Source organism: Carlito syrichta, unplaced genomic scaffold (assembly GCF_000164805.1).
Source record: "Carlito syrichta isolate Samal-C Ts95f unplaced genomic scaffold, Tarsius_syrichta-2.0.1 Scaffold316493, whole genome shotgun sequence".
NCBI lineage: Eukaryota > Metazoa > Chordata > Mammalia > Primates > Tarsiidae > Carlito > Carlito syrichta.
The window spans coordinates 180954-208359 of NW_007260589.1; the positions used below are offsets into that span (position 1 = coordinate 180954).

The 27406-nt window shown below is 38.4% G+C and overlaps 1 protein-coding gene across 4 annotated transcripts in view; it reads right to left on the reverse strand.

The window, feature by feature from the left end:
- Positions 1-27406, reverse strand: part of LOC103277155 (cytochrome P450 2C18-like) — a 51668-nt gene that overhangs the window by 8813 nt on the left and 15449 nt on the right. For 2 of the 4 annotated variants that reach the window (XM_008074574.1, XM_021707306.1), the window contains exons 5-7: positions 24800-24976; positions 9390-9531; positions 4517-4704 (exon numbers count right to left, since the gene is read on the reverse strand). In XM_008074574.1, coding sequence (XP_008072765.1) covers positions 4517-4704; positions 9390-9531; positions 24800-24976 — 507 coding nt within the window. The remainder of the gene's footprint in view (positions 1-4516; positions 4705-9389; positions 9532-24799; positions 24977-27406) is intronic. The other 2 variants (XM_021707307.1, XM_008074575.2) reach the window with 2 other exon arrangements.

Genomic DNA, 27406 nt, shown 5'->3' on the forward strand with positions numbered 1-27406 from the left:
ATAGCAAGAACCTGGAAGCAACCATGCTGTCCATCAAAAGAGGACTGGATTAAAAAACTGTGGTACATATACACGATGGACTATTACACAGCCATGAAAAAGAACAAAATCATGAACTTCACAGCAACCTGGATGGAACTAGAGTTTATAATACTGAGTGATCTCTCACAGAAACAAAGATCTGAGTATCACATGTTCTCACTCATAAGTGGACCTTGAACATCTATCATAATACTATAAGAAAAGGATTGACAGTGGCAGGAAACTATGGGGGGGGACAGGAAGGGGAAGGGAGGTGGGATTGTCAGTAGTCAATATCTGTCTGGGACGGGGGGACACCCCTTAACAACAAGGTTGCCTGAACAATGCATATTTGTATACCTAACCCTTAACTGTACCCCACAATTTTAAAATTAAAAATATTTTTTTTTAAAAAGTAAAGAAAGTTTGAAATTCAGTTCCTCGGTTGTATTCATTTTATTTCAAGTGCTGAGAAGGTACCTGTGGCTAGTGGCTTCCATATGATACCACATAGATACTCAGAAGTCCCTCTTCTCCAGAAGATGAAAGTAATAATTTCTTCTTTTAAAAAAAAATTTTTAGATACAGAGTTGCATGTGCAGGTTTTTTACATGGGTATAGTGTGTGATGGTGAGGTTTAGGCTTCTGTTGAAATTGTCACTCTGGCTGGGCACAGTGGCTCACGCCTGTAATCCCAGCACTTTGAGAGGCAGAGGCAAGAGGACTGCCTGAGTCTGCAGGTTCGAGACCAGCCTGGGCAACAAGGTGAAACCCATCTCTACAATACATCAAAAAATTAGCTGGGCATGGTGGCGCACACCTGTAGTTCCAGCTACTTGGAAGGCTAAGGAGGAAGGATCACCTGAGCTCAGCAGATTGAGGCTGTGATGGTCGTGAGTATGCCACTGCACTCCAACCTGGGTAACAGAGTAAGACTCCGACTCAAAAAAAGAAGAAAAAGAAACTGTCACCCAAATAATGACCATGATATCCAATAAATAGTTTTCAACCATCACTCCCCTAAATTTAGGAGACCCCAGTATCTATTGTTCCCATCTTTACGTCTATGTGTAGCCAGGGTTTAGCTCCCACTTATGAAAGAGATAGCAGTACTTGATTTTCTCCTTTTGTTTTAATTTGCTCAGAATAATGACCTCCAGCTTCATACATGTTGCTGCAATAAGCATGAGTTTGTTCTTTATGATGGCTGTATGGTATTCCATGGTGTACATATACCACATTTTCTTTATCCAGTACACCCTTGATGGGTACCTAGGTTGGTTCCATGTCTTCACTACTATGGCTAGTGCTATGATAAATATGAGTGTATGTCTCTTTTGGTAGAACAATTTATGCTCCTTTGGGAATAACCCCAGTAGTGAGATTGCTATGTTGAATGGTACATTTACTTTCAGTTCTTTGAGAAATCTCCAAACTGCTTTCCACAGGAGTTAAACTAGCGTACGTGCCCACCAACAGTGATCTTTCTCTTTTTTCCACAACCTCGTCAACATTTGTTTTTTATTGACTTAATAACAGTCACTCTGATTGGTGTGAGATGATATCTCATTGTGGTTTTGATTTGCATTTCTCTGATGATTAGCGATGTTGAGCATTTATTCAAATGTTTGTTGGTTGTTTATACACCTTCTTTTGACCAGTGTCTGTTCCTATTCTTTGCCCACTTTTTAATGGAGTTATTTGTTTATTTCATGTCAATCCGTTTAAATTCCTTACAGATTCTGTCGGATCCATAGTTGGCAAATATTTTTCTCCCATTCTGTAGGCTGTCTGTTTACTCTGGAAAATTTCTTTTGCTGTGCAAAAGCAGCTTAGGATTTGGTCATAAATTTGTTGCCTAGGCCAATGTCCAGAAGAGTGTTTCTTAGGCTTTTTTCTAGGATTTTTTATAGTTTGAGGGCTTATATTTAAGTCTTTAATGCATCTTGAGTTAATGTTTATTGAACCGGATGTTCTTTCTCCAATGTTTATTTTTGTCCATGTTGCTGAAGATTAGTTGGTTGGAGGTGAGTAGCTTTTTCTCTGGGTTCTCTATTCTGTTCCATTGATTCATGGGTCTATATTGTACCAGTACCACGCTGTTTTGGTTACAGTAACCTTGTGGTAAAGTTTGAAGTCTAGTAATGCAATGTCTTCAGCTTTGTGCTTTTTTGCTTAGGTTTGCTTTGACTATTCAAGCTTTTTTTTTTCTTTTTCTTTCTTTCTTTCTTTTTTCTTTTTCTGCTTCCATATGAATTTAAGAATGTTTTTTTCTACTTCTGCAAAAAAGGATGCTGGCTGTTTGATAGGAATTATGTTGTATCTGTAGATTGCTTTGAGCAATATATACAGACATTTTGACAAAATTGATTCTTCCAGTCAGTGAGCATGGAATGTTATTCCATTTGTGTCCATTTTGATTTCTTCCAGAGGAGTTTTGAAATTTTTACTGTAGAAATATTTTACTTCCTTGGTTAGATGCATTCCAGGTATTTCAAGAATTGTGTTCTTGATTTGGTTCTTACCTTAAAGATCGCTGGTGTGTAGAAATGCTACTGATTTTTGCACATTGATTTTGTGTCCTGAGAAACTGAAGTTGCTTATCAGATTTAGGAGTCTTTTGGTGGACTCTTTAGGATTTTCTAGATATTGAATCGTATCATCTGCAAAGAGATAATTTGACTTCCTTTTTTCCTGTGTGAATGTCTTTTATTTCTTTCTCCTGCCTGGTTCTCTGGCTAAGACTTCCAGTATTATGTTTAATAGGAGTGGTGAGAGTGGACACCTTTGTCTTGTTTCACTTTTTAGGTAAATGTTTCCCACTTCTGCCCACTCAATATGATGTTGGCTGTGAGTCTGCCATAGATGGCTGTGCTATTTTGAGGTGTATTCCTTTGATACCTACTTGTTTGAGAGTTTTTATCAAGAGTGAACATTGGATTTTATCAAATTCTGTATCTCTCTCTCTCTCTCTCTCTCTCTCTCTCTCTCTGTATATATATATATAATATATAATATATATTTTTCAAATATGGCCATATCAATAGATGAAGAAAAATATGCTCAAAACTTGATCAAAGGATACACACATTCATGAACAAAAGTGGTAAAAAGTTAGGAAAAAGAACAAACTTCTCTAATCTGATTTTTTAAATCACAAAAATATAAATTAAACATAATTCTCAATGGTGAGATGTTAAACTTCCACCTGTCCTGGAGATCAGATATGAAGCAAAAATGCCCACTCTTGTGATCTATTCAACACTGTCCTGAAGATGCTAGCCCGTGAAATAATGCAATCAAGAGAAAATTCAGTAAAAAGAATTGGAAAATAAAAAATATATAAATCAGACCACAGAATTGTACATCAAAATTCAAAATGCATTTATCAACAAATAATTAGCAATGATAAGTCAGCTTAGCAAAGTTGCTAGGTATAAGGTCATGAAGATAATAAGCACAATTATACTAATAATTAATGCATCATATTAATTAATAAGCACAATTATACCAGAAAAAAAGAAATGGAAAAGGCATTTTTTTAAAGTATAATATGTAAAAGCCAGGCAATGTGGTACGCATCAATTAACTCAGGAGGCTGAGATGGGAGCTTGCGACAAGATATTCACACAGGGCAACATAGGGAGACCCTGTCTCAAAAAATAGATACATATCTATACTATTTACAACAAAAGTATCATTTATTTAGGGGGAAAAAAACATGACATAGGTGCTAGCCACAGCACTAAAAACAAAACATTACTGAGAAAATAGAAGCAAGCCCAAATGAATTAAGAACATGGAATATTATGCAGCCATAAAGAAGGACAAATATATGGATTTTGCAGCAACTTGGATGGATTTGGAGTCAATCATACTCAGTGATTTATCACAGAAACAAAGAACTGAGTTCCATATGTTCTCACTCATAAACTGACCTTGAACAATTACAATGCTATAAGAAAGCAATTGGCAGTAGTGGGAAACTGTCAGGGGAGGTGAGGTGGGATTGGCTGTCAAGGGAAACTGCTAGGGGAGGGTGGGGCATACCTCATCAACAAGGGTACCTGCATGATCAATGTTTGTATACCTAGCCCTGAAATGTACCCCACATCTTTATAATAAAAATTTTTTTAAAAGAACATGAATTGCAAGATATCAAAGATGTCAAAGATATCAACCCTTTGTAAATTGATCTATAGCTTGAAAGTTATCTTGATAAAAATTCCAGCACAGTGTTTTGGAAAATTGACAAAATAATACTTCAGCCATTTGTCTGGAAGCATAAATACCTAAGAATAGCCCAAAAGTTATTAAAGAAGCAGAGTAAATTTGGAAGACATACTGCCAGCAAGACCTGTTATAAAGATTTATAGCCCCAAACTGGAAACAGAAGACAGTCCACCAAACTGCCACACGTGTGAATTTTGCACCTCTCTCATCTTGTTTTGGTAGAGGACAGCACGTGGGTGCAGGGTAGGAGAAACGAGCTTACCTTGGGGATGAGGTAGTCCCTGAATTTAACGTCACAGGTCACCGCATGGGGCAAGCTGTTGGGTATGAGATCAATGTACCTCTGGACCTCGTGAACCATGGCATCCGTGTAGGGCATGCGGCTCCTGTCCTGCATGCAGGGGCTCCGGTCTCTGCCAATCACACGGTCAATCTCTTCCTGGACTTTGGCTGATAAGACACAAGCAAGAACTGATGGAAAAGGAGAAAAACGGCAAATTTACATGAAGCCTGATGAAGGTGTCCCCTACATGATCACAAACTGAAACTAGAGGGCTGTAAGTACACCCAGACTTAGAGAGGAAATTACTCTATTATAGATGCCTATAACTCTCCACAAGCTAAGAACCTAAAAGACAAATCTGTACTCACCTGCATATTAGCATATAGAATAATCCATACAGATAGAAATGATAAAATGCTTTAAAATATATTTAGTAGATTATAAATTCGCCAAAATGACCATCTTTGCAGAAGAAAAAAATAAAAAATGTTGTATCCAAATTAATTCTATGTCAATTTTGTATTAAAAATTGAATTCTACTAACAGATCCATATATACATATGCGTTTGTGTTGTATGTATATGTTTATTTGCAACTGCCTCTCCACAAAGGTAGTCACTTTCAAACATTCTAGAAGTTTCTTCTGAAATGCATGTTCACATTTCTAAAAAATGACTCTATTTTGATTTATTGATTTTATCTGTTTTTTAGAAAATTCCTAAAACCAAATTCCTAAAACTTTGCACTAAGAGAGATGAGGACTGACACCTTCATCATCACCCCTTGATAAACACACACACACACAGACACACACACACACACACACACACACACACACACACACGTTCCCTCACTCGTTTCCCCAATGTATTTAAATTGCATTTTTATTATATTAACACTTATGTTCACATCATTTTGACTTCATAAATATTGATTACAAATAGGGTAGCTACAATTGTATTTTCTCTTTTATATAGTCAGAGGCTTAAAAGTATCTATTTCTATTCTAATTGTCAGACACCAATTTAGAATTATTGCAAATGTTGGAGAATGTTTTAAACTGTCGTGATTTTCGTTTTTTATACCAATATTTTTTATTTTTTTATACCAATATTTTTTATTTTGATATTGTGGGGTACAGTTAAGGGTTAGGTATACAAATATGTTTAGTTCAGGCACCCTTGTTGATAAGGGGTGTCTCCCCGTCCCCAGACAGACATTGACTACCATTAATCTCACCTCCCTTCCCCCCCATAGTTTCCCACCACTGTCAGTTCTTTTCTTATAGTATTACGATGGATGCTCAAGGTCCACTATATGAGTGAGAACATGTGATACTCAGATCTTTGTTTCTGTGAGAGGTCACTCAGTATTATTGACTCTAGTTCCATCCAGGTTGCTGCGAAGTTCATGATTTTGTTCTTTTTTATGACTGCGTAGTATTCCATCGTGTATATGTACCACATTTTTTTAATCCAGTCCTCTTTTGATGGACAGTACGGCTGATTCCTGGTTCTTGCTATTGTGAACAAGGCTGCGATAAACATACGTGTGCAGGTATCTTTTTAATAGAGTGATTTGAGTTCTTCAGGGTATATTCCCAGTAGGGGGATTGCAGGATCATATGGGAGGTCGATATTTAGATAATTTTCTAAATATTAAAAAAAATCAGATAATCAACCTCTTCCTTTTGCTCTTAGTGTGTCTCCTCACACCTACATTATCCACTCGATCCATTCTGAAGTGGTTGTTTTTTAGACCTGGTTCCTAGAGTCCTCCCTGACATGTCCATCCTCTTAAATGTGATCTCCTGATTCCTGGAGCCCATGATTCCCTCTGACTTGGCTTCAGACATTTCAATGCAACATATTATGTATTACATAAAATATATTAATAAAATATATTTCTAGGAGAGTAAACTTTTGCCAACTTACATGTTCGAAAATATTCTTTATCTATGGATACACAAGATAACACTTGCTCTTGAGAATTATAATGCCATTCTGATTCCAGAGCCCTTATATTTGACCTAATTCATCTCTGAAAGTTGTGTTATTTTCCTTTTAATCTTGGTGTCCTGAAATTTCATGGTCTGGTGTATCATGTGAACATGTTCATTTCATTCACTTTGCTGGACATTCGGTGAGAATTTTCTATCTAAATAGTTTTTTTTTAATAAGAAAAAAAAAGAAGGTCTTTCCATGGTGCTACTCATTCTCTGGTGTTTACATTTGGCTGCTGAATTTTAGGATCAAGATAGAGAAAGGAGTTAAGGACCTAAGAATTCAAGTGGACTCTTATTTCATACTTCTTTTCAGTTATGCTCCTCGCTCTTTCCATCTCTTCCTCGTGTCCCTTAGTGCAGCGCCTCTCGGGTTCAATTTCTCTAGAGAGCAAGCCCCTCCATCTTGTAGGGAAAAACAGTTACCTAACAAATGAAGTTATAAAGGGAAATTGAGCATGAAGAGTCTCCCGGTTTTCTGCCTCAATCTCCTTCTGCTTTCTTTGGGTCTTGGTTCTTTTTAAGTACTAAGCCTTATGGGGATCATTGGAGCACAAATTGATCTGTTCATCTGTGGACTTCTTATGACACTTAGTTTACAACTTCAATCTCTCTGCCAAATTAGTTATCATCCTTCTATATGCTCTCTGTGCTTTGGAAGTTTGTTAAAGACTTGATGGTTCTTTCTTGAACTCTTCAACTCCGACTTGAACAAGAGTAATTCTCCCTTGTAATAAATTTATCATCATTTAAATGGGATTCTATTGTGAACAATGCTGCAATAAACATACATGTGTAGGTATCTTTTTTATTGAGAGATTTGAATTCTTCAGGATATATTCCCAGTGTGGGGAATGCAGGGTCATATGAAAGGTCGATTTTTAGAGCTTTTAGGCTATCAAAAGAGGACTGGATTTTTAAAATGTGCTATGTATACACAATGGAATACTACACAGCCATAAAAAAGAACAAAATCATGAATTTCGCAGCAACCTGGATGGAACTAGAGTTTATAATACTGAGTGATCTCTCACAGAAACAAAGATCTGAGTATCACATGTTCTCACTCATAAGTGGACCTTGAACAACTATTGTAATACTACAAGAAAAGGATTGACAGTGGCAGGAAACTATGGGGGGGCAGGGAGGGGAAGGGAGGTGGGATTAACGGTAGTCGATATCTGTCTGGGGACAGGGGCGGGTACACCTCATCAAGAAGAGTACCTGTACAATGCATATTTGTATACCTAACCCTTAACTGTACCCCACAATTTTAAAATTAAAAAATATGTTTAAAAAAATGGGATTCTAACTCAGAAAAACATATTGTACGTGGCTAACATGCTATGTAGAACCAGAATCCGCTTATAAGTAAATAAATATAAAATGTATTTATTTCTATTTAAAGGTTATTTATATAATAAAACTATTGACCCTAAGAAAAATTCTTACATTAGCAAGTACCATTTTTCTAAACTCAGATTTCAATAATTCAATTTCTTAGGCACATCTTCTGCCTAAATGGCATACACCTTTATTATGCACCTAACCTTTTAAAATACTTTTCAGACTATGAAACTTTTCTCAGGCCATCGCTTCTAATGTTTAGAATATTCACTATACAATTCAATAAATAGAGTTTCCCAAAGAACTAAATATAGAACTATGCTTGGATCCAGCAATCCCACTATTGGGTATCTATCCAAAGGGGGAAAAAAATCATGTCATCAGAAAGACATTTGCACATGTATATTTAGCATAACACTATTCAAATGGTAAATTAATGGAATCAACGTGTGTCCATCTATGGATGATTGCATTTAAAAACTGTGATACACACACAGCACGGAATAAATAAAACCATGTCTTCCACAGCAACCTGATTGGAACTCGAGGCTATTATCCAAAGTGAAATTACTCAAAAGTTTCATGTTCTTACTCATACATGGGAAGTAAACAATAGGTACTAGACTGGAATAATAGACATTGGAGACTCCAAAAGGTAGGAAGATGGTGGCAGTCGAGGGATAAAATACTATCCACTGGGTAAAATGTACACTCTTCAGATGATGGGTACACCAACAATCCAGACTTTACCACTAGGCAATATATCCATGTAACACAACTGCCTTTGTCCCCCTAATCTATCAAAATAAAAATTTACAAAAATAAACAAATAAATAGCATTAAGCCAACCAATATCTGTCAATAGTAATATAGAGGTTACCACTTTCCTATACCAGCACTAGAGCACTACATGTTCAGAATAAAGGAAGATCTGTAAGGACACAGCTACCACTCAAAATGGTCTGTTCTGCTGGAAAACAGAGCCGTGCATCCATGGCTATTAAAGAAACAAAATTTCTGCTGAACTTAAAAAAATTGTTCTACTCTTAAGACAACCAATATACAATTATAGGCCAATACCTAACACCTGTGCTTGTTACAAATCCCTTCCTGCGAAATCCAGATACTTTATTTAGAGTATTTTGTAGCTTAAATCTAAAGCTTCATCACTTTTTTTTACACTGTCTTCACTTCCTTCAAATACACCTCCTTGTTTTGCAAATTTTTCTCATTTTTATCCCCTCATCATATCTGGACAACATTACAGACGGTGGCACAGAAATTTCAATAATGAGGCTTTTCTAAGAGAAACAAGATGGAGGACAGTAACAGTGTCTTCCTAACAACTTCTCTTTTTTTTAATAGATAAGATCTTGCTAGGTTGCCCAGGCTGGTCTTGAACTCCTGGCCTGAAGCGATCTTCCCAAAGTGCTAAGATTATAGTGTGAGCCACCATCCCCAGCCCCATCCGAAAGCCACCCTGTCCACTCTATGTCATCATACCTGTGACCTCTGGATGCTTAAGCAGGAGTAGGAGTCCATATCTTAGGGTGGTGCTTGTTGTCTCTGTCCCAGCAGCAAACAAATCCGTTACAGTGCCTAACAGGGTCTCGATAGTAAATTCAGACTGTTGATTGTGCTTTTCCTAAAAATCATTTGATTATTTAATTATTTGACAGTTTGTCTGCATATGAAATTACAATAAATTCAACATATGTCAGATTGTTTTAAAGATAGACAAACTTAGAAACTAGAGAGTGCAGTATTAAAACTACAACAGCTGCATAGCGTGGGAAAGGATGTAGAGAGGTTGGCTCGAACTTCATTTCCTAACTCCCCCCCCCATCCTTTGCTTGCCTAAAACTTTCATTTTCCAATCTTTCTTGGAGTTGTATTGGCCATGACATATGTTTATTGTCTATGACATATAAACAGTAGCCTGCTGATGGCACTTTCTCACTTTCCTTCTTCTAACTCAAAACATATATACAAAGGTAGAGGTGGTATAGACATCACCTTGGACCATGAGTACTTGAGAACCAAGTTGGAGGTTCATGTACTAAGTGTGAGGATGAAAAACAGCAGACATCTCATTCCAGGATGCTTCAGGGCGACATTACTAGCTCTGCATTGCCCAACATGAGACACCCTGTATGTGAAATAAATAAGCATGCTATTTCTTTGCACTACTGTTCATTGGAATTTTTCTTGTTTGTACACACACACAACCTTAATTGATAGAAATAGATAAATGAAGATGCTATAAGCCAAAATCAAGGGTTTGTTAATCTCAAAGTGCGACAATAGAAACACTGCAGAACAGGAGGTGCCAGCCTTTCCTTCCACCCAAGGACGCACCACATAAGCATCGATTCATGGATCAAGTCCCTCTGGGAGAAAGTCAGAAATGAGTGGTGAGATTCCTATGCACGCAACAACTGAGAAAACATCCACATAGACCAGGAAGGAAAAGCTGCACACATACTTGGGCACCAACTTCCCCTCAGAAACTATACCAGGTAATTGAGAAGGAATCGCATACCGGCAGCCAACAGACACATGAAAAAGTGCTCAAGCTCACTAATCATCAGAGAAATGCAAATCAAAACCACACTGAGACACCACCTAACCCCAGTAAGAATGGTCATCATTAATAAAACAAACAATAACAGATGCTGGGGAGGGTGCAGAGAAAAAAGAACGCTTCTACACTACTGGCAGGAACGCAAACTAGTGCAACCTCTTTGGAAGATAGTGTGGCGATTTCTGACAGAACTAGAAATTGACCTTCCATATGACCCAGCAATCCCCCTATTGGGAATATACCCGGAGGAACTCAAATCATTCAGGTATCAAAAAGATACCTGCGCACACATGTTTGTTGCAGCTGTATTCACAATAGCAAAAACATGGAACCAAACATGCTGCCCATCAAAGCTGGACTGGATTTTTTTTAAATGTAGTACATATACACAATGGAATGTTATGCAGCCATAAATAAGGACACGCATATGAACTTCACAGCAACTTGGATGGATTTAGAGTCTATCATACTCAGTGATCTATCACAGAAACAAAGAACAGAGTACCATATGTTCTCACTCCTAAATGGACCTTGAACAAGTATCATAATTCTATAAGAAAGGGATTGGCAATAGTGGAAAACTGCCAGGGGAGAGGGAATGGATGTGATTGGCAGTTGAGGGAAACTGCTAGAAGAGGGAGGGGCACAACTCATGAACAAGGGTACCAGCATATTGAACATTTGTATACCTAACCCCGAATAGTACCCCACATCTTTAAAATAAATTTTTTTGAAAACAACTTTAAAAAAAGAAAGAGCGAAGGAGTCTCCAACACACAGCTTCTCCCTGGGGGGAGGAGGGTTTATACCACACGGTAATGCCCTAATTCTAAGGTTCCCCAGAGATAGGTACTTAATTCACCAGCTCTGAGCAAAGGGGACTAGATATACAGGAGTACAGAAAATAGTATTGGTATTATGCAAGTGCAGAAGCATTTTCAAAGGCCTTTATCCTCTGAGATCAGGATGGAGAAGAGGATAAAATTCAAAGGTCAAGTTTTGCTGCTATTGAGCTTCTAAGTAGCCTGCATCAGGGAGTTAATTGGTCCAATGAACAGCAGCTCTCTGGCAGCCTGAGCAGGAGGTTGTCGCTTCCTGAACCTTCTCTCCCAGATTCTCCCAGTGAAAAATCCAAGTCTACCCATTCATCCTGGAAGGAGTTTGTCCACTCACTGAATGCTGCAATTTCTATAGCTCCCACACAAAGGATTGCATGCTTAGCTTTGAAAGTTGATGGGGCTCTGCATTCCTAAGTCTCCTTACATCACAGAAATGAAGACTAGAAAAGCAATGGAAAAGGTCAAGGAATCTAAGAGTTGGGTTTTTTTTAAAAAATAAACAAAATTGAAAAACACTTAGCAGGGAGTACTGAGAAAACAGAGAGAACACTCAAACAAATAAATCAGAAATAATAAAGAGACATTACAACTGATAACACAGAAGAACAAAGGATCATGGTAGACTACTAAAGACTGTTGTATGAAAACAAAATTGATAACCTAGAAGAAATGGGTAGATTTCCAGAAATATATAGCATACTAAGACTAAATCATGAAGAAACTGGAAACCTGAACAGACCATTAGAGTGAGGAAATTGAAATAGTAATTAAAAGTTTCCCATAAAAGAAAAGCCTAGAACCAGATGGTTTTACAAGCATTTAAAGATTTAATGCCAATTTTTCTGAAACTCTTCAAAAAAATGAAAGAGGAAGTAATACCTTCAAACTGACTTCACGAGATCAGCATTACCCTGATACCACAGTGAGACAAAGACACTATAAGAAAAGAAAACTACAGGGCAATTACCTTGATGTGCATAGATGCAAAAATTCTTATGAAAATATTGATTGCCTGAGCCCACGGGTTTCAGACCCGCCTGGGCAACTTGGCGAGACCTCATCTCTACAGTGAATAAAAAAAATTAGCTGGGCATGGTAGTGCACATCAGTAGTTCCGGCTACTCGGAAGACTGAGGTGGAAGGATCGCCGGAGCCCAGCAGGTCGAGGCTGCGGTGGCCGGGAGCGTGCCACTGCACTTCAGTCTGGGTCCAGCTACTTGGAAGACTGAGGTGGAAGGATCGCCAGAGCCCAGCAGGTCGAGGCTGCGGTGGCCAGGAGCGTGCCACTGCACTTCAGTCTGGGTCCGGCTACTTGGAAGACTGAGGTGGAAGGATCGCCAGAGCCCAGCAGATCGAGGCTGCGCTGGCCGGGAGTGTGCCACTGCACTCCAGTCTGGGTGACAGAGTGAGACTCCAACCCAAAAAATAAAAGAAAAAGAAAATACTAACAAACCAAATTTAACAGAACATTAAAAGAACCATTCAATAAGATCAAGTAGGATTTATCCCTGGGATGCTAGGATGGTTCAACATGCACTAGTAAATAAATGTGGTCCACTATATTAACAGAATGAAAAAATCTGAATAGATGCAAAAAATGAAAGGCATCCTCTGAACAGATGCAAAAAAAAGCATTTTAAAAATTCAACATTATTTCATGATTAAAGCTCACAACAGGTTAGATAGAGAAGGAATGTTCCCCAACACAATAAAGGACATATATGACAAGCACACAGCTAACTTAAACAGCCACACAATAACAGTGAGGCACATCAACACACTACTAACAACTTTGGACAAATCATTGAGGTAGAAAATTAACAAAGAAATTCTGCACTTAAACTCATCACTTTACCAAGGGGACCTAATAGATATCTACAGAATTCTTTAACCAGCAACTATAGAATATACATTCTTCTAATCTGCACATTAAGCACATTCTAAATCAACCATATGCTTGGTCATAGAGCATATCTTAATACATTCCAAAAATCAGAACCATACCAAGCATGTTTTCTGACCACAGCAGAAGAAAAATAGATATCAATACCAAGAGGAACCCTCAAAACAACACAGATAAATGGAAACTAAACAACTTGCTCCTGAATGAATTTAGGTAAACAACAAAATCAAGAATGAAATGTTTTTAATATTTTGAAAGAAAAAAAAAACACAACATATCAAAACTTCCAAGATGCCACAAAAGTAGCACTAGGAAAAAAGCGTATGCACTAAATGCCCATATCAATAAGATAGGAGGATCTCAGTTAAACAAACTAACATCTCACCTAAGGAAGCTAGAAAAAAAAGAGAACAAACTAAGCCTAAAGCTACCAATAGAAAAGAAATAACCAAAATTAGAGCAGAACTAAATGAAAAAACCCATACAAAGGAACAACAAGACGAAAAGCTGGTTCTTTGAAAAAATAAACAAGATTAATAGACTGCTGGTCAGACTGAGGAAAAAAGATAAAAAATTGAAATAAGTACAATTAGAAATGAGAAAGGAGATATTACAACCAATCTAAAAGAAACATAAAATTCCCAGAAATTATTATAATCATCTATATTAGTGTCAAATAAAAAATGGAAATAAAATGTATGCATTTCAGGAAATACACAAACTCCCAAGATTGAACCAGAGATATTGAAACCCTGAACAGACAAATAATGAGTAACAAAATAAAATCAGTAATAAAAAACCTACCACACACAAAAAAAGGCCTGAGCCAGACAGATTCACGCCAAATTCTATCAGATGTACAGGGAGGAACTGCTATCCATTCTACTGAAACTATCCCAAAAATTGAAGAGGAAGGACTCTTCCCTAACTCATTCTTTGAAGTCATTATGATACCGATATCAAAATCTAGTAAAGATACAACAGGGAAAGAAAACTGCAGGTCAATATTCCTGATGAACAAAGACACAAAAATCCTCAACAAAATACTGGCAAACCACATCCAACAGCACATCAAAAATATTATTCACACTGAACAGGTGGGTTTTATTCCTGGAATGCAAGGTTGGTACAACAAACACAAAATCAATGAACATAACCAGTAGCAAAAACAAGAACCATATGATCATCTTAACAGATTCAGAGAAAGCATTAATAAAATCCAACAGCCAGTTATGCTGAAAACCTTCAATCATTTAGGCATCAAAGGAACATCTTCAAAATAATAACAGCCATCTATGACTAACCCACAGCCAACATTACACTAGACAGGCAAAAATTGGAAGCATCACCCCTAAGAACAGGAATAAGATAAAGATGTTTCATATCACCATTCCTATTTAAGATAGTGCTGGAAGTGCTTGCCAGCACATTTGGGAAAGAAAAAAATAATAAAATATATATACAAACAAAAAAAGAAGACAGGCTCGGTGGCTCAGCCTATAATCCCGCACCTTTGGGAGGCTGAGGTGAATGGATTGCCTGAGCCCGCGGGTTCGAGACCCGCCTGGGCAGCGAGACCTCATCTCTACAATAAATCAAAATATCAGCCGGGCGTGGTAGCGCATGCCTGTAATTCCAGCTACTTGGAAGGCTGAGGCGGAAGGATCGCGGAAGCCCAGCAGGTCGAAGCTGCGGTGGCCGGGAGCGGCCACTGCACTTCAGTCTAGGCGACAGAGTGAGAGTCCAACTCAAAAAAAAAAAAAGAGAAGACAAATTAAGTTTCTTCACAGATAATATGATCCTGTATCTAAAAAGCCTTAAAGACTTCTAGACCTGACAAACAACTTCACTAAAGAATTGGGATACCAAATCAATGCTCACCAATAATGTTCATGTTGAGAAGCAAATCAAGAAACAATTTCAAATGCAAATCAAAACTACATTGCGATACTGCCTAACTCTGGTAAGGATAGTTACCACTGATGAGTCAAAAAGCAACAGATGCTGGCACAGCTGCGGAGAAGAGGGACCGCTTCTGCACTGGTGGTGGGAATGTAAACTAGTTCAACCTCTATGGAAAGCAGTGTGGCAACTTCTAAAAGAATTTTAAAAATTGATCTTCCATGCAATCCAGCAATTTCTTTTCTGGGAATGTAGCCAGAGTAACATAAATCACTCTGTTAAAAAAGACACCAGTATACACGTTTATTGCCACACTATTCACGATAGCAAAAACATGGAACCAACCCTGCTGCCCATCGAAAGTGGATTGGACAAAGAAAATGTGGTCCATATACACGATGGGGTATTACACTGGGCCCTGCTTGGGAAGGAATGAAGGAAAGAAATGGAGGGCACATGACAACACAATGGGTACCTGGTCCACTACCAGGGGGAGTGAGGGCCACCTAGAAGCCCAAATTTCACCTGCAGACACCCTACTTATGTAGCAAATCTCACTTGTACCCCACAGCTCTATAATAAATAAATAATTTTTTTTAAATCTCATTAAAATAGCCACACACAAAAATAAAATACATGGGAATCTGTCTAACCAAGGTGGCAGATAATCTCAAAAATGATATACACAAATGGAAAAACATTCCATGTTCATGGTTCAGAATAATCAATATCATTAAAATGTGCATACTACCCAAAGCAATCTAGATTCACATACTACCCAAAGCAATCTAGATTCGCATACTACCCAAAGCAATCTAGATTCGTGCAATCCCCATTAAACTACCAGTATCATTTTTCACAAAATTAGAAAACAATTCTTAAAATAATATGAAAGCAAAAATAAGCCTAATAGCCAAAGCAATCCTAAGCAAAAAGAACAAACCCAGAGGCATCACATTAAAGACTGTGAACTACTACAAGGCTACATTAACCAAATAGCATGGTACTAGTAAGTAGACACATAGATCAATAGAACAGAATACGGAACCCAGAAATAAAGTCACTCGCCTACAACAAATTAATCTTCAACAAAGTTGACAAAACTAAGCATTGAGGACATCTTGTTCAATAAATGATGTAGGGAAAACTGGCTAACCACAAGCACAAGAATAAAATTTGGCCAGGCGCAGTGACTCAGCCTGTAATCCCAGCACTTTGGGAGGCCAAGGCGAGAGAATTGCCTGAGCCTGGGAGTTCCAGACCAGCCTGAGCAACTTGGTGAGACCTTGTCTCTACAATAAATCAAAAATAAGCCAGGCATGGTAGCACTCTCCTATAGTTCCAGCTACTTGTAAGGCTGAGGTGGAAGGATCGCCTAAGCCCAGCAGGTCGAGGTTTTGGTGGCTATGAGCATGCCATTGTACTCCAGCCTGGGCAACAGAGTGAGACTCCAACTCAAAAAAAAAATTAGATCTCTCATCATATAAAAAAAAACTCAAGATGATAGATTAAAGGTTTAAATGTAAGAATTACAACTATATAAGACTTCAAACTATAAAAATCATAGAAGAAAACCTAGGAAACACTATTCTGGACATTGGCCTATGAAACAAATGTATGACTAAGTCCTCAAAAGCAAATGCAGCAAAAACCAAAACTGACAAATGGCACCTAATTAAAAAGCTTCTGCACAGAAAAAAAAAAATCAACAAAGTAAACAAACCTACAGAATGGGAGAAAACATTTGCAAAATGTGCATCCAACAAAGGGCTAATATCCAGAAATGATAAGAAACTTAAATAAAAAGACATGAAATAAATAATCTCATTAACAACTAGGAAGAAACCCAGGTGTGGTGGCTCACCTCTGTAATCCCAGCACTTTGGGAGGCAGTGGTGAGAGGATTGTCTGACCTCACGGATTCAAGACCCACCTGGACAATTTGGCAAGACCTCATCTCTACAATAAATTTAAAAATTAGCCAGGCGTGGTGGCACATGCCTGTAGTTCTAGCTACTTGGAAGGCTGAGGCTGAAGGATCGCAGGAGCCCAGCAGGTCAAGGCTGCAGTGACCATGAGTGTGCCACTGCACTCTGCCTGGGATATAGAATGAGACTCCAACTCAAACAAACAAAAAACAAAAAGAACTAGGAAGAGGACATGAACTGACACTTGTCAAAAGAAAGCATATAAGCAGTCAACAAACATGAAAAATGATCAACATCACTAATCATCATAGAAATGCAAATAAAAACCACAATGAGACATCATCTCATGCTACTCAGAATGGCTATTATTAATAAGTTTAAAAAAAAACAGATGTTGACAAAGTTGTGGAGAAAAGGGAATGCTCGTACACTATTGGTGGGAATGTAAGCTAGTTTTGTCCCCATGGAAAGCAGATTGGATGTTTCTCAAAAAACTAAAAGTAGATTTACCCCAGTAATTCCACTAATGGGGTTATACTCAAAAAAGTATAAACCAGTCAACCAAAAAAGACACCCATGCTTGTATGTTTATTACAGCACTGTTCACAGTGGCAAAGACATGAAACCAACCATTAAGAATGGATTGGGTAAAGAAAATGTAGTACATATACACCATGGAATACTATACAGTCATCAAAAAGAATGAAATCACATTTATTGCAGCAACATGTATTCATCTAGAGGCTGTAATTCTAAGTAAAGTAATGCAAAAATAGAAAACAAAATATCATATCTTATCCCTGATAAGTGGAAGCTAAACACTGGGTACACACAGACATAAAGATGAGAACAATTGATACTAACTTCCTAAAGAGGAGAGGGGTAAGGGATGAAAAACCACCTACTGGATACCATTCTTTGGATACTGGATGTTCATTCTTTGCATCTTAGGTTCAATAGAAACCCAAACCTCACCATTATGCGTGTAACAAATATATCATGTATCTAAAGTAAAATAAAAACAGGTCGGGCACTGTAATCTCAGCACTTTGGAAGGCTAAGGCAAGAGGATTGCTTGAGCCCAGGAGATGGAGACCAGTCTAGGCAACACAGTGAGGCCTCATCTCTACAAAAATCAAAAAATTAGCCGGATGTGGTAGCACGTGCCTGTAGTCTCAGCTACTTGGGAGGCTGAGGCCAAAGGGTCACCTGAACCCAGAAGTCGAGGTTGCAGTAAATCGTGATTGTGCCAGCCTGGGTGATAGAGTAAGAACTCAACTCAAAAAAAAAGTAAAATAAAAACAAAAGTAATAATCCCCACGTGTTCATCAACTTTACAGAGTTTTCTAAGTTTATCAACTCAAAATAGGAAAGTCAGGAAAGATAATAAAGCACTTATAAGCCAATACTAATATTTCTTTCTGTACAAGTGAGTTAGAAAATCAGTGGTTATGTGCAAAAAGCCTCTCAAAATTAAGCTGGCTGATACAAAGTATTGTTGAAAGAAATTAGAGGCCTAAATAAATGGAAAGACACCCCATATTCATCTATTAGCAGACAATATTGTCTACAGATTCAAAATGACCCATATCAAAATCCTTGCTACATATTTTTTTTTTACAGAAATTAACAGGATTATCCTAAAATGCATATGGAACTTTAAGTGACCAATATCTAAGAACAAAAGCAATCTTGGAAAAAGCAAAAACATAATTGGAGAACTGACACTTCCTGATTTCAAAACTTATGTAAATGCTACAGTGATCAAGATGGTACCATACTAGCATGAAGAAAGATAAATAGATGAATAAAATAGAATTGAGAGTCCAAAAACAAATCCTCATGTTTATAGTCAATTGATCTTCAAAAAATGTACCAAGATAATTCAATGTGGAGAGAAGAGTCTTTTCAACAAATGGTACTATGACAACGGAATATTCAAATGCAAAGGAATAGTGGCATCCATACCTTACACTATAATCAAAAATAAACTCAGAGTAGGTATAAATATAAGAGTTAAAACTACAAAATCATCAGACGAAAACTTGCAGTGAATTTTTGTGACATTGGACTAAGTATACGTTTCTTAGATATGACAAGAAAATCACCAGCAACTAAACAAATAAATAGAATTTCACAAAAATTATAAACTTTTGTATTTCAAAAGACACTATTAAGAAAATGAAAGACAATCCACAAAATGGGATAAAAAAAATTTTTTTTTTGAGTTGGAGTCTCACTCCATCGCCCAAGTTGGAGTGCAGCGGCATGCTCATGGTTACCACAGCCTTGACCTGCTGGGCTCCAACGATCCTTCAGCCTCAGGCTTCCAAGTAGCCAGAACTATAGGCACATGCTACCACATCCAGCTAATTTTTTATTTCTTGTAGAGACGGGTTCCCGTCAAGTTGCCCGGGCTGGTCTCGAACCCATGGGCTCAGGCAATCCACCCACCTTGGCCTCCCAAAGTGCTGGGATTACAGGCTGAGCCACCAAGCCTGGTCAGGATAAAATATTTTAAAATTACACATCTGATAAGGGAATTGTATCTAAGATATACAAGGGAGAACCCCCAAGAAATCAGAATTATCTTTTGGAGGGCAGGCTCCTTGTCGTACACTCGAAATTTGTTCCTCTGGATCAAACGGTCAACCAAAGTTTTTACCTGGAAGTTTTGAGAAATTGCGTCACAATTTGCAGAAGAAACATCCCAAGTGGCAAACAGGTGACTAGTTCTTCCACAATGACAACACCACGCTGAGTGCCCACACCACGCTGAGTGTTCAGCAGTTTTTGACCAAAAATGGCATGTCCCCCGTGTCCCACTCTCTCTATTAACCTGATCGTGACCAGCGCAACCTCTTTTGTTTCCTCAGATCAAAAGATCCTCAAAGGAAAACATTTTGCCCACATGTAAAGGGTGAAACAAAAAACGGCAGGAACACCGAAGGACATCAAAAGTGACGAGTTTTGAGCACTGGAAAAAGCGTCTTGATAGGTATATTGCATCAAACAGAGTACTTTGAGGGTGACTGAAATTTAAACATGTAGAATAAATACACACGTTTTTATAAATAAAGTCTGAGTTTGTTGGGGTCCCCTCTTCTAAACACTTTTCCATCACAATAATTTTAAAAATTATAATAATCCAATTTTAAAATGGACAAAGGATCTGAATATGTTATTTTCCAAAGAGATATACAAATTGCCAGTAACCCCATATGGAAAGATCATTAGCTTCAGGGACATGCAAAGCAAACCAAAATGAGACCTCCTTTCCCCAGCAAGGATGATTGGACTCCAAAAGACAGATAAGAGGAATGAGTGAGGCTATAGAAAAAATGGAGCCCTCAAACACTGCAGGGACGATACAAAATGGTGTAGCTAATTTCATGCCTACATTTTCTAAGAGTTTTATATTTTTATCTTACATTTAGATCTTTGCTCCGGCCATAGTTTCTCCACAGGTTAAACACAGAATTACTATATGATCCAGCAGTCCACTGTCAGGTATATACCCAAGAGAGATGAAAACATCTGTATACACAAAAAGTTGTACACAAATGTCTATGCCAGCATTATTCATAATAGCCACCCAAAAAAAGCCATCAACAACCACCACGGGGAGAGGAGACCTTATTTAGCAAATGATCCTGGGAGTTGGCTGACACATGCAGAAGACTGAAAGAGGACCCCCACCTATCACCATACACAAAAATCAATTCAAAATGGACCAAGAACTAAGCATAAAACATCAAACTAATCAAACTATAAGTATCTTAGAAGAAAACACAGGAGACACCCTTATGCACATTGGTGTAGATAACCAGTTCTTGATCAAATCCCCAAAACATATGCCATAAAAGACAAATGGGACCTCATCAAACTGAAAAACTTTTGCACAGCAAAAGAAACCATCAAGAAAGTGGGGAAACAACCAACGGAATGAAAAAAATATATATCTGCTAACTGTGTAGCTGACAAAGGCCTGACATTCAGGATCCACTAAGAACTCAAATGAGCTGAAAGGAACAAAACAAACAAGCCTATTTTTAAAAATGGACAGAGAACATGAATAGACACTTCTCAAAAGAAGACATATGAGCAGCCAACAGATACATGAAAAAAGGCTCAACCTAACTAATCATCATAGAAATGCAAATCAAAACCACACTGAGATACCACTTACCCCAGTAAGGATGGTCATCATTAATAAATCAAAAAACAATAGATGCTGGTGTGGGTGCAGAGAAAAAGAGATGCTTCTACATTGTCTGTGGGAGTGCAAACTAATCCAACCTCTATGGGAAATGGCACAGCAATATTTAAAGGAACTAGAAATTGGCTTTCCATATGATCCAGCAATCCCCCTCCTGGGAATATACCTGGAGGAAAACAAATTATTCTACAAAAAAAGGACACCTGCACACACATGTTTATTGCTGACCTATTCACAATAGTAAAAACATGAACCAACCCTATTACCCATCGAAAGCAGACTAGATAAAGAAAATGTGGAACATATACACGGAGGGATTTTACGCAGCCATAAAGAAATACAAAATCATGGACTTCTCAGCAAAATGGATGGAATTGAAGACAATCATTCTTAGCGATCTATCACAGAAACAAAGAACCAAATACCACATGTTCTCATTCATAAGTGGGACCTGAACATGAATCACAACAGCACAAGGGAGGGATCAGCAGTCACGGGACACTGCCGGGGAGGGAGCAAGTAGGGGGTGGCATGTAACAACACAAAAGATACTTGATCCTAAACCAGGGGAGGTACGGACCAGTGAGAGGCCCAAACTTCACTTGCATGTAGAATATTTATGTGCAGCCGGGCTCGGTGGCTCAGCCTATAATCCCGCGCCTTTGGGAGGCTGAGGTGAGTGGATTGCCTGAGCCCGCGGGTTCGAGACCCGCCTGGGCAGCGAGACCTCATCTCTACAATAAACCAAAAAATCAGCCGGGCGTGGTAACGCATGCCTGTAATTCCAGCTACTTGGAAGGCTGAGGCGGAAGGATCGCCGGAGCCCAGCAGGTCCAGGCTGCGGTGGCCGGGAGTGGCCACTGCACTCCAGTCTGGGCGACAGAGTGAGACTCCAACTCAAAAAAAAGAATATTTATGTGCCTGACTCTGATTTGTACCCCATATCTTTATAATAAAGTTTTTTTTAAGTTGTACATAAATGTCCAGGCCAGCATTATTCGTAATAGCCACACAAAAAAAGATACAAAGTGTCCATCAACCAATGAATGGAAATATAAAATGTGATATACTCACATTGAAATATTAGTCAACCATTTAAAGGAATGAGACACTTATATGTGCTATTTTCTTATTTTTTTATTCAGTCTTTGTAGAGACTGTCAAAAATTGCCAATGTCAACTACATTTCAAGCTGTCATGGTGGGGTACTGGGAAAAGTCTTCAATTAGCATTGATCACGCCTCGGATAAACCTCACTGACTACAATACTGCCCCTGTGCAAAGCTGATATGTACTATAGTGTCAATGAATCTTAAAAAACATTATGCTAAGTGAACGAAGCCAGACACAGAAGACCACTTACTGTACAATTATTTATATATATATATAAAACTGTCCAGAATTGCAAGTCTATAGAGACAAAAAGTAGATTTCTGTTGTCTGGAGCCAGAGAGTTGGGTGATGATAGGGGTTGACTGTTATCCATACAGTTGTCCCTTCAGGGTGATAGAAATATTCCAAAATTTACTGTGGTAATCATTGAACATCTCTGTGAAAATACTAAAACCACTGAATTGTACATAAAATATATGAAGGGTGCAATATTTGAACTATACTCAATAAAAATGGTATCCATTCCTCCCCCAAAAAAACCCTCTAAATACTACAGTGTATTGAGGAATTAGCCACAAGTAAGTGAAATACCAGAGACCTTGGTGTCCTTCTTAACCTGACATTAATGGAGAGCTTTATAGCATTAAGGAAAAGCCTCCAAGTGTGTGTAAAAATGGAGAACTAAATAGGTGCATTCTTCTGTTAAGGTGTCCATATTTTAATGAGATTCTCAAATGAATTGAAGTCCCCAAAAGATAAGAACACACTGATGGCAGCAGAGACGACAGAGAATGGGAATAATTTGCTTCTGCATTCCTCCGGTTTCTAAAACTATTCTATATATTAACTTTACTCCACCTAAAACTCTTCATTTGAGCAGTCCTGCTCAAGTTGCGTAACTTTGAAAGTCATCGTCAGCATCGCTGACTCCTTGACAGTTTCACCTACAGAACGATTCCTCATTCCTGCCCAATATTACAAAGTGGTTGATTAAAATAATGGTGAAGCCGGGCTCAGTGGCTCAGCCTGTAATCCCACGCCTTTGGGAGGCTGAGGTGAGTGGATTGCCTGAGCCCGTGGGTTCGAGACCCGCCTGGGCAGTGAGACCTCATCTCTACAACAAATCAAAAAATCAGCCGGGCATGGTAGCGCATGCCTGTAATTCCGGCTACTTGGAAGGCTGAGGCGGAAGGATCGCCGGAGCCCAGCAGGTCGAGGCTGCGGTGGCTGGGAGCGGCCACTGCACTCCAGTCTGGGCGACAGAGTGAGACTCCAACTCAAAAAATAAAAAATAAAAAATAATGGTGACCTCAGAGAAAGGATGTTTTTGTCTAGAGTTAGTCCTTTTCGGCCTGTTCTGGACTGAGCCCCTCCCCAGTTCAAGGAGGAATTTGCACCTATACAAGTGTCTTTCTGATATGTGTATTGCCCTTTTCACTCAATTTCCAAATGAACTGTACCACTATTCAAATTCACCACCCAAATCTTTCCCACCAAATAGGCTGTCTGGTCTCATTACTGAAATTTCCCACAGAGCTTCCACCATTTGACTCCCATCCACTTCTCTAATTAAAAGTCATGTCCATAGATCTTTAACAATATGACAAAATGGACAACTTGGCTTTATTTCAGAATCTGTATTTTTAGGCCCACACTTTCTGCAAGCCAAACTTCAAAGACATGAAAAATCTTATTCTTGGTCCTTGAGCTTTATTCTCATTGTATATGTCATTCTACAAAGCTCACAGGATTATTTTCCCTAAAAATTATCTGCATTTCACTCTAATCCAGGTTTCCACATATACCTGATCAAATCAAAACTCTCCATACCAACACTCAGGTTTGCAGGTTACAGACACCTCTAACTCCATATCTGTCCAGGTTTAGTTTTAGTTCCACCCAATGAATGCTTCTCTCCTCCATTTCTTTGCTACCACACACCTCTGAACCTCTCATCACCCCATTCTACCCATCTGAAATCCACTGCCCTGTGGATCACTGCAAATTCCTTAAGAGCTATATCAAACCTCAAGACATGCAGGAGACCCACCCAGGTCCTTCTATAAATCCTTCTTTCTTACTCATATCACTGCATGATATGAATTTATAAATCTTCATTTTATGACTTCATATTTTGCATTTTCTAACTTATTTTTATTTCCATTTCACCTGAGGTGAGCATTCTGTCTTTCCTCAGATTACTAGTACCTAATAGATACAATACAAAGAATTGATAGAATACAATGCTCATAAATTCTAATTGCTTAACAATTCAATTTTAAATCTTCCGTGATGCTTAGTTTAGATCCATATATATAATAAGTACTTAAAGCACTTATCAAATGTTTCTTAACTGACCCTTTAGGTAATCAGTTACAGAGCTAAAAAATGAATCACAAATACAGGCAAACAGATAGCATTTTACCTCTTCCATTTTGATCAGGAAACAATCAATGAAGTCTTGAGGATTATTATTGTCCAAGGATTTTTGATGCTCTTTTATTTTCTCCAAAACATAATTTTTAACAGAAGCAAAATTTTTAAGTATTGTGTTATGACTTCCTGGGAGATAATCAATAACAGCAGGAAAATTATTGCAGACCTTAAAGATTTGAAAAATATATTAATTAAATTAAACACAGGTATTAAAATATGTGCCATATGTCAATTGCTGGTTTAAGACTGGAGTAAAAAAAAAAAGACTGGAGTGAATAAATAATGGTCTCCTCTTACAGAAGAATTTGATTGTACATACAAAGTAATCATCTATGCTGTAGAAAGATTTAAAGGCGAACTTCTGAACAGAGAATCAAAGATGATCATTTCCTATATTCATATATTGTTTTTAGAATATGAAATCATCTTTTTGTAAATTCCCTCATTTTTTACATTAATTCTTCTTTACAGCCTTGAAGCGTTCAATAGCATGAATTGATTTAATTCACATTTTGTGAATGAGAATCAAGGTTAAGAAAGTCTGGGCAAACTGAAATAGACTGCAAAGCCACTCCCTGTTATTACTGCTACTAGCAAGAAACCTCAGAAGTAGAACCACCATTTTATAAGAGGAAGGGCTACAAAGATCCCATAAAGGCCAACTCAGTATATGAATAAGGACACTTGCACCAGAGCAGTCAAGTTACTTCTGTAAAAATCACACAGTTCTCTTTTAGGCAGATCGCCAGACTTGCCAGGTCAGCACAGGGAGAAAGTGTGATGTTTGCTTATGGTCCATACAGACCCAAACCAAATCATGTTGTCATCTTAATCCTAATTACCTTGTCAACCAGATCCCAGAAGAAGCATCAAAACCTCTACCCTATTCAAGTTTTCTGGCATCATCTGTGATACCAAACATTCTCCCCCTTGGTACCCTAAATATGCATACTTCTACCCAGTCATGTGATGAAGTCTCTAGGTGCTGATTGGAGGATTTGACTGCGCATACAAAGCCTGTGGGTACTGCTAGCTTTTCAACAAGGGCTTTGGATCTCTATTAAGTTCTATGAGTATGCTTTTGGGCAGTCACGAAAGTACTGCTTGGAAACTGGGCTTGGGGGTTTGGTGGAAAAAACCACTCGCCAACGTGCTTAAATTGCAGCTCTATTTCTGGAAATTCCTTTTTCTTGTCTGTTAAAAAAGAATCCGCTATCTTCCAGGTGATAACTCCACAATGCTAAGATCCAGACAGAACTATGGTGTTCAACCATTCACTTCACAGAGTGGTGTCAGCAAGAATGGCACCATAGAAAGCTCCAAGGAACGGTACAGCGACAAAAACATCAAAAAAATTCAGCAAAAACAGTCAGAATAAACTTTGATAGAACTCTGAAAAACAAAGGTTTAATGTAGCCAAGAGAAAAACATCCCCCCCCCTCAAAAAACAGGCAATTTAAAAATGAACATTTTTAGCCGGGCTCAGTGGCTCAGCCTGTAATCCCACGCTTTGGGAGGCTGAGGTGAGTGGATTGCCTGAGACCCGCCTGGGCAACTTGGCGAGACCTCATCTCTACAATAAATCAAAAAATTAGCCGGGTGTGGTAGCGCGCCCTGTAATTCCAGCTACTTGGAAGGCTGAGGCGGAAGGATTGCCGGAGCCCAGCAGATCGAGGCTGCGGTGGCTGGGAGCGGCCACTGCACTCCAGACTGGGCGACAGTGAGACTCCAACTCAAAAAAAGAAAAGAAAGAAAATTTTATCATATTTTTATATGTCTTTGTCCCACCTCCCTTATCAGCTTGGCAGTGGCCTTGACAAGGGAAACCCTGTTTCCAGTGTAAGATTTTGGTTTCTTATTCCAGAAGGACCAGAAAAGACCTTACTTGTGATGAATTCTGTTCCTGTATCGAACCTGTCCCAGGACTACCTGAAGGGCTAACAAGGGCATTCGTTTTTGTTTCACCTGATTCAGAATTCATTCAAGACAGAAAAACAATGGGGGTTTTTTTTTTAAGTTTCTAAGACAAATGAACAACCCAAAGCCACATGGGGCAAAAAAAAATTAGAGTTCAGACACATAGTAGAACAGTAAAATCCTGGAACTAAAAGCTGGGGAGACAGTTACTTTGGAAAAGTAGGACATTTTAAAATGCAACATATACTGAGGAATTTAGAAAGCTATGAACATGCCTAGCGCAGGACACAGGACAACAAAAGACCTGAGAAGACCCTAAATTTTTATCTCAGGCTAATATCTGGGCTCAGCTTAAGCAGCAAATGAAGGATATGATAAGGAGTGCTCCAGCACAGAATCAGTCTGAAAGAGTTTCCTTCCTTCCTTCCCTCCTTTGTTTCTTTCTTTTCTTCCTTCCTTCCATCTTTCCTCTCTCTCTCTCTCTCTCTCTCTCTCTCTCTCTCTCTCTCTCAGCTTTTCACATTCAAGGAAATTCCTGTCAAAACTAACTGAGCATTAGCTAAAGAAACAAAGACCTTTGAGACCACACATGACAAAGAGTACAGACTTTACAAAAATAATTCTTAAAAGTCATTTCCACAGCTACCACATTATAGCATCCAAAATTTCCTGTTTTAAA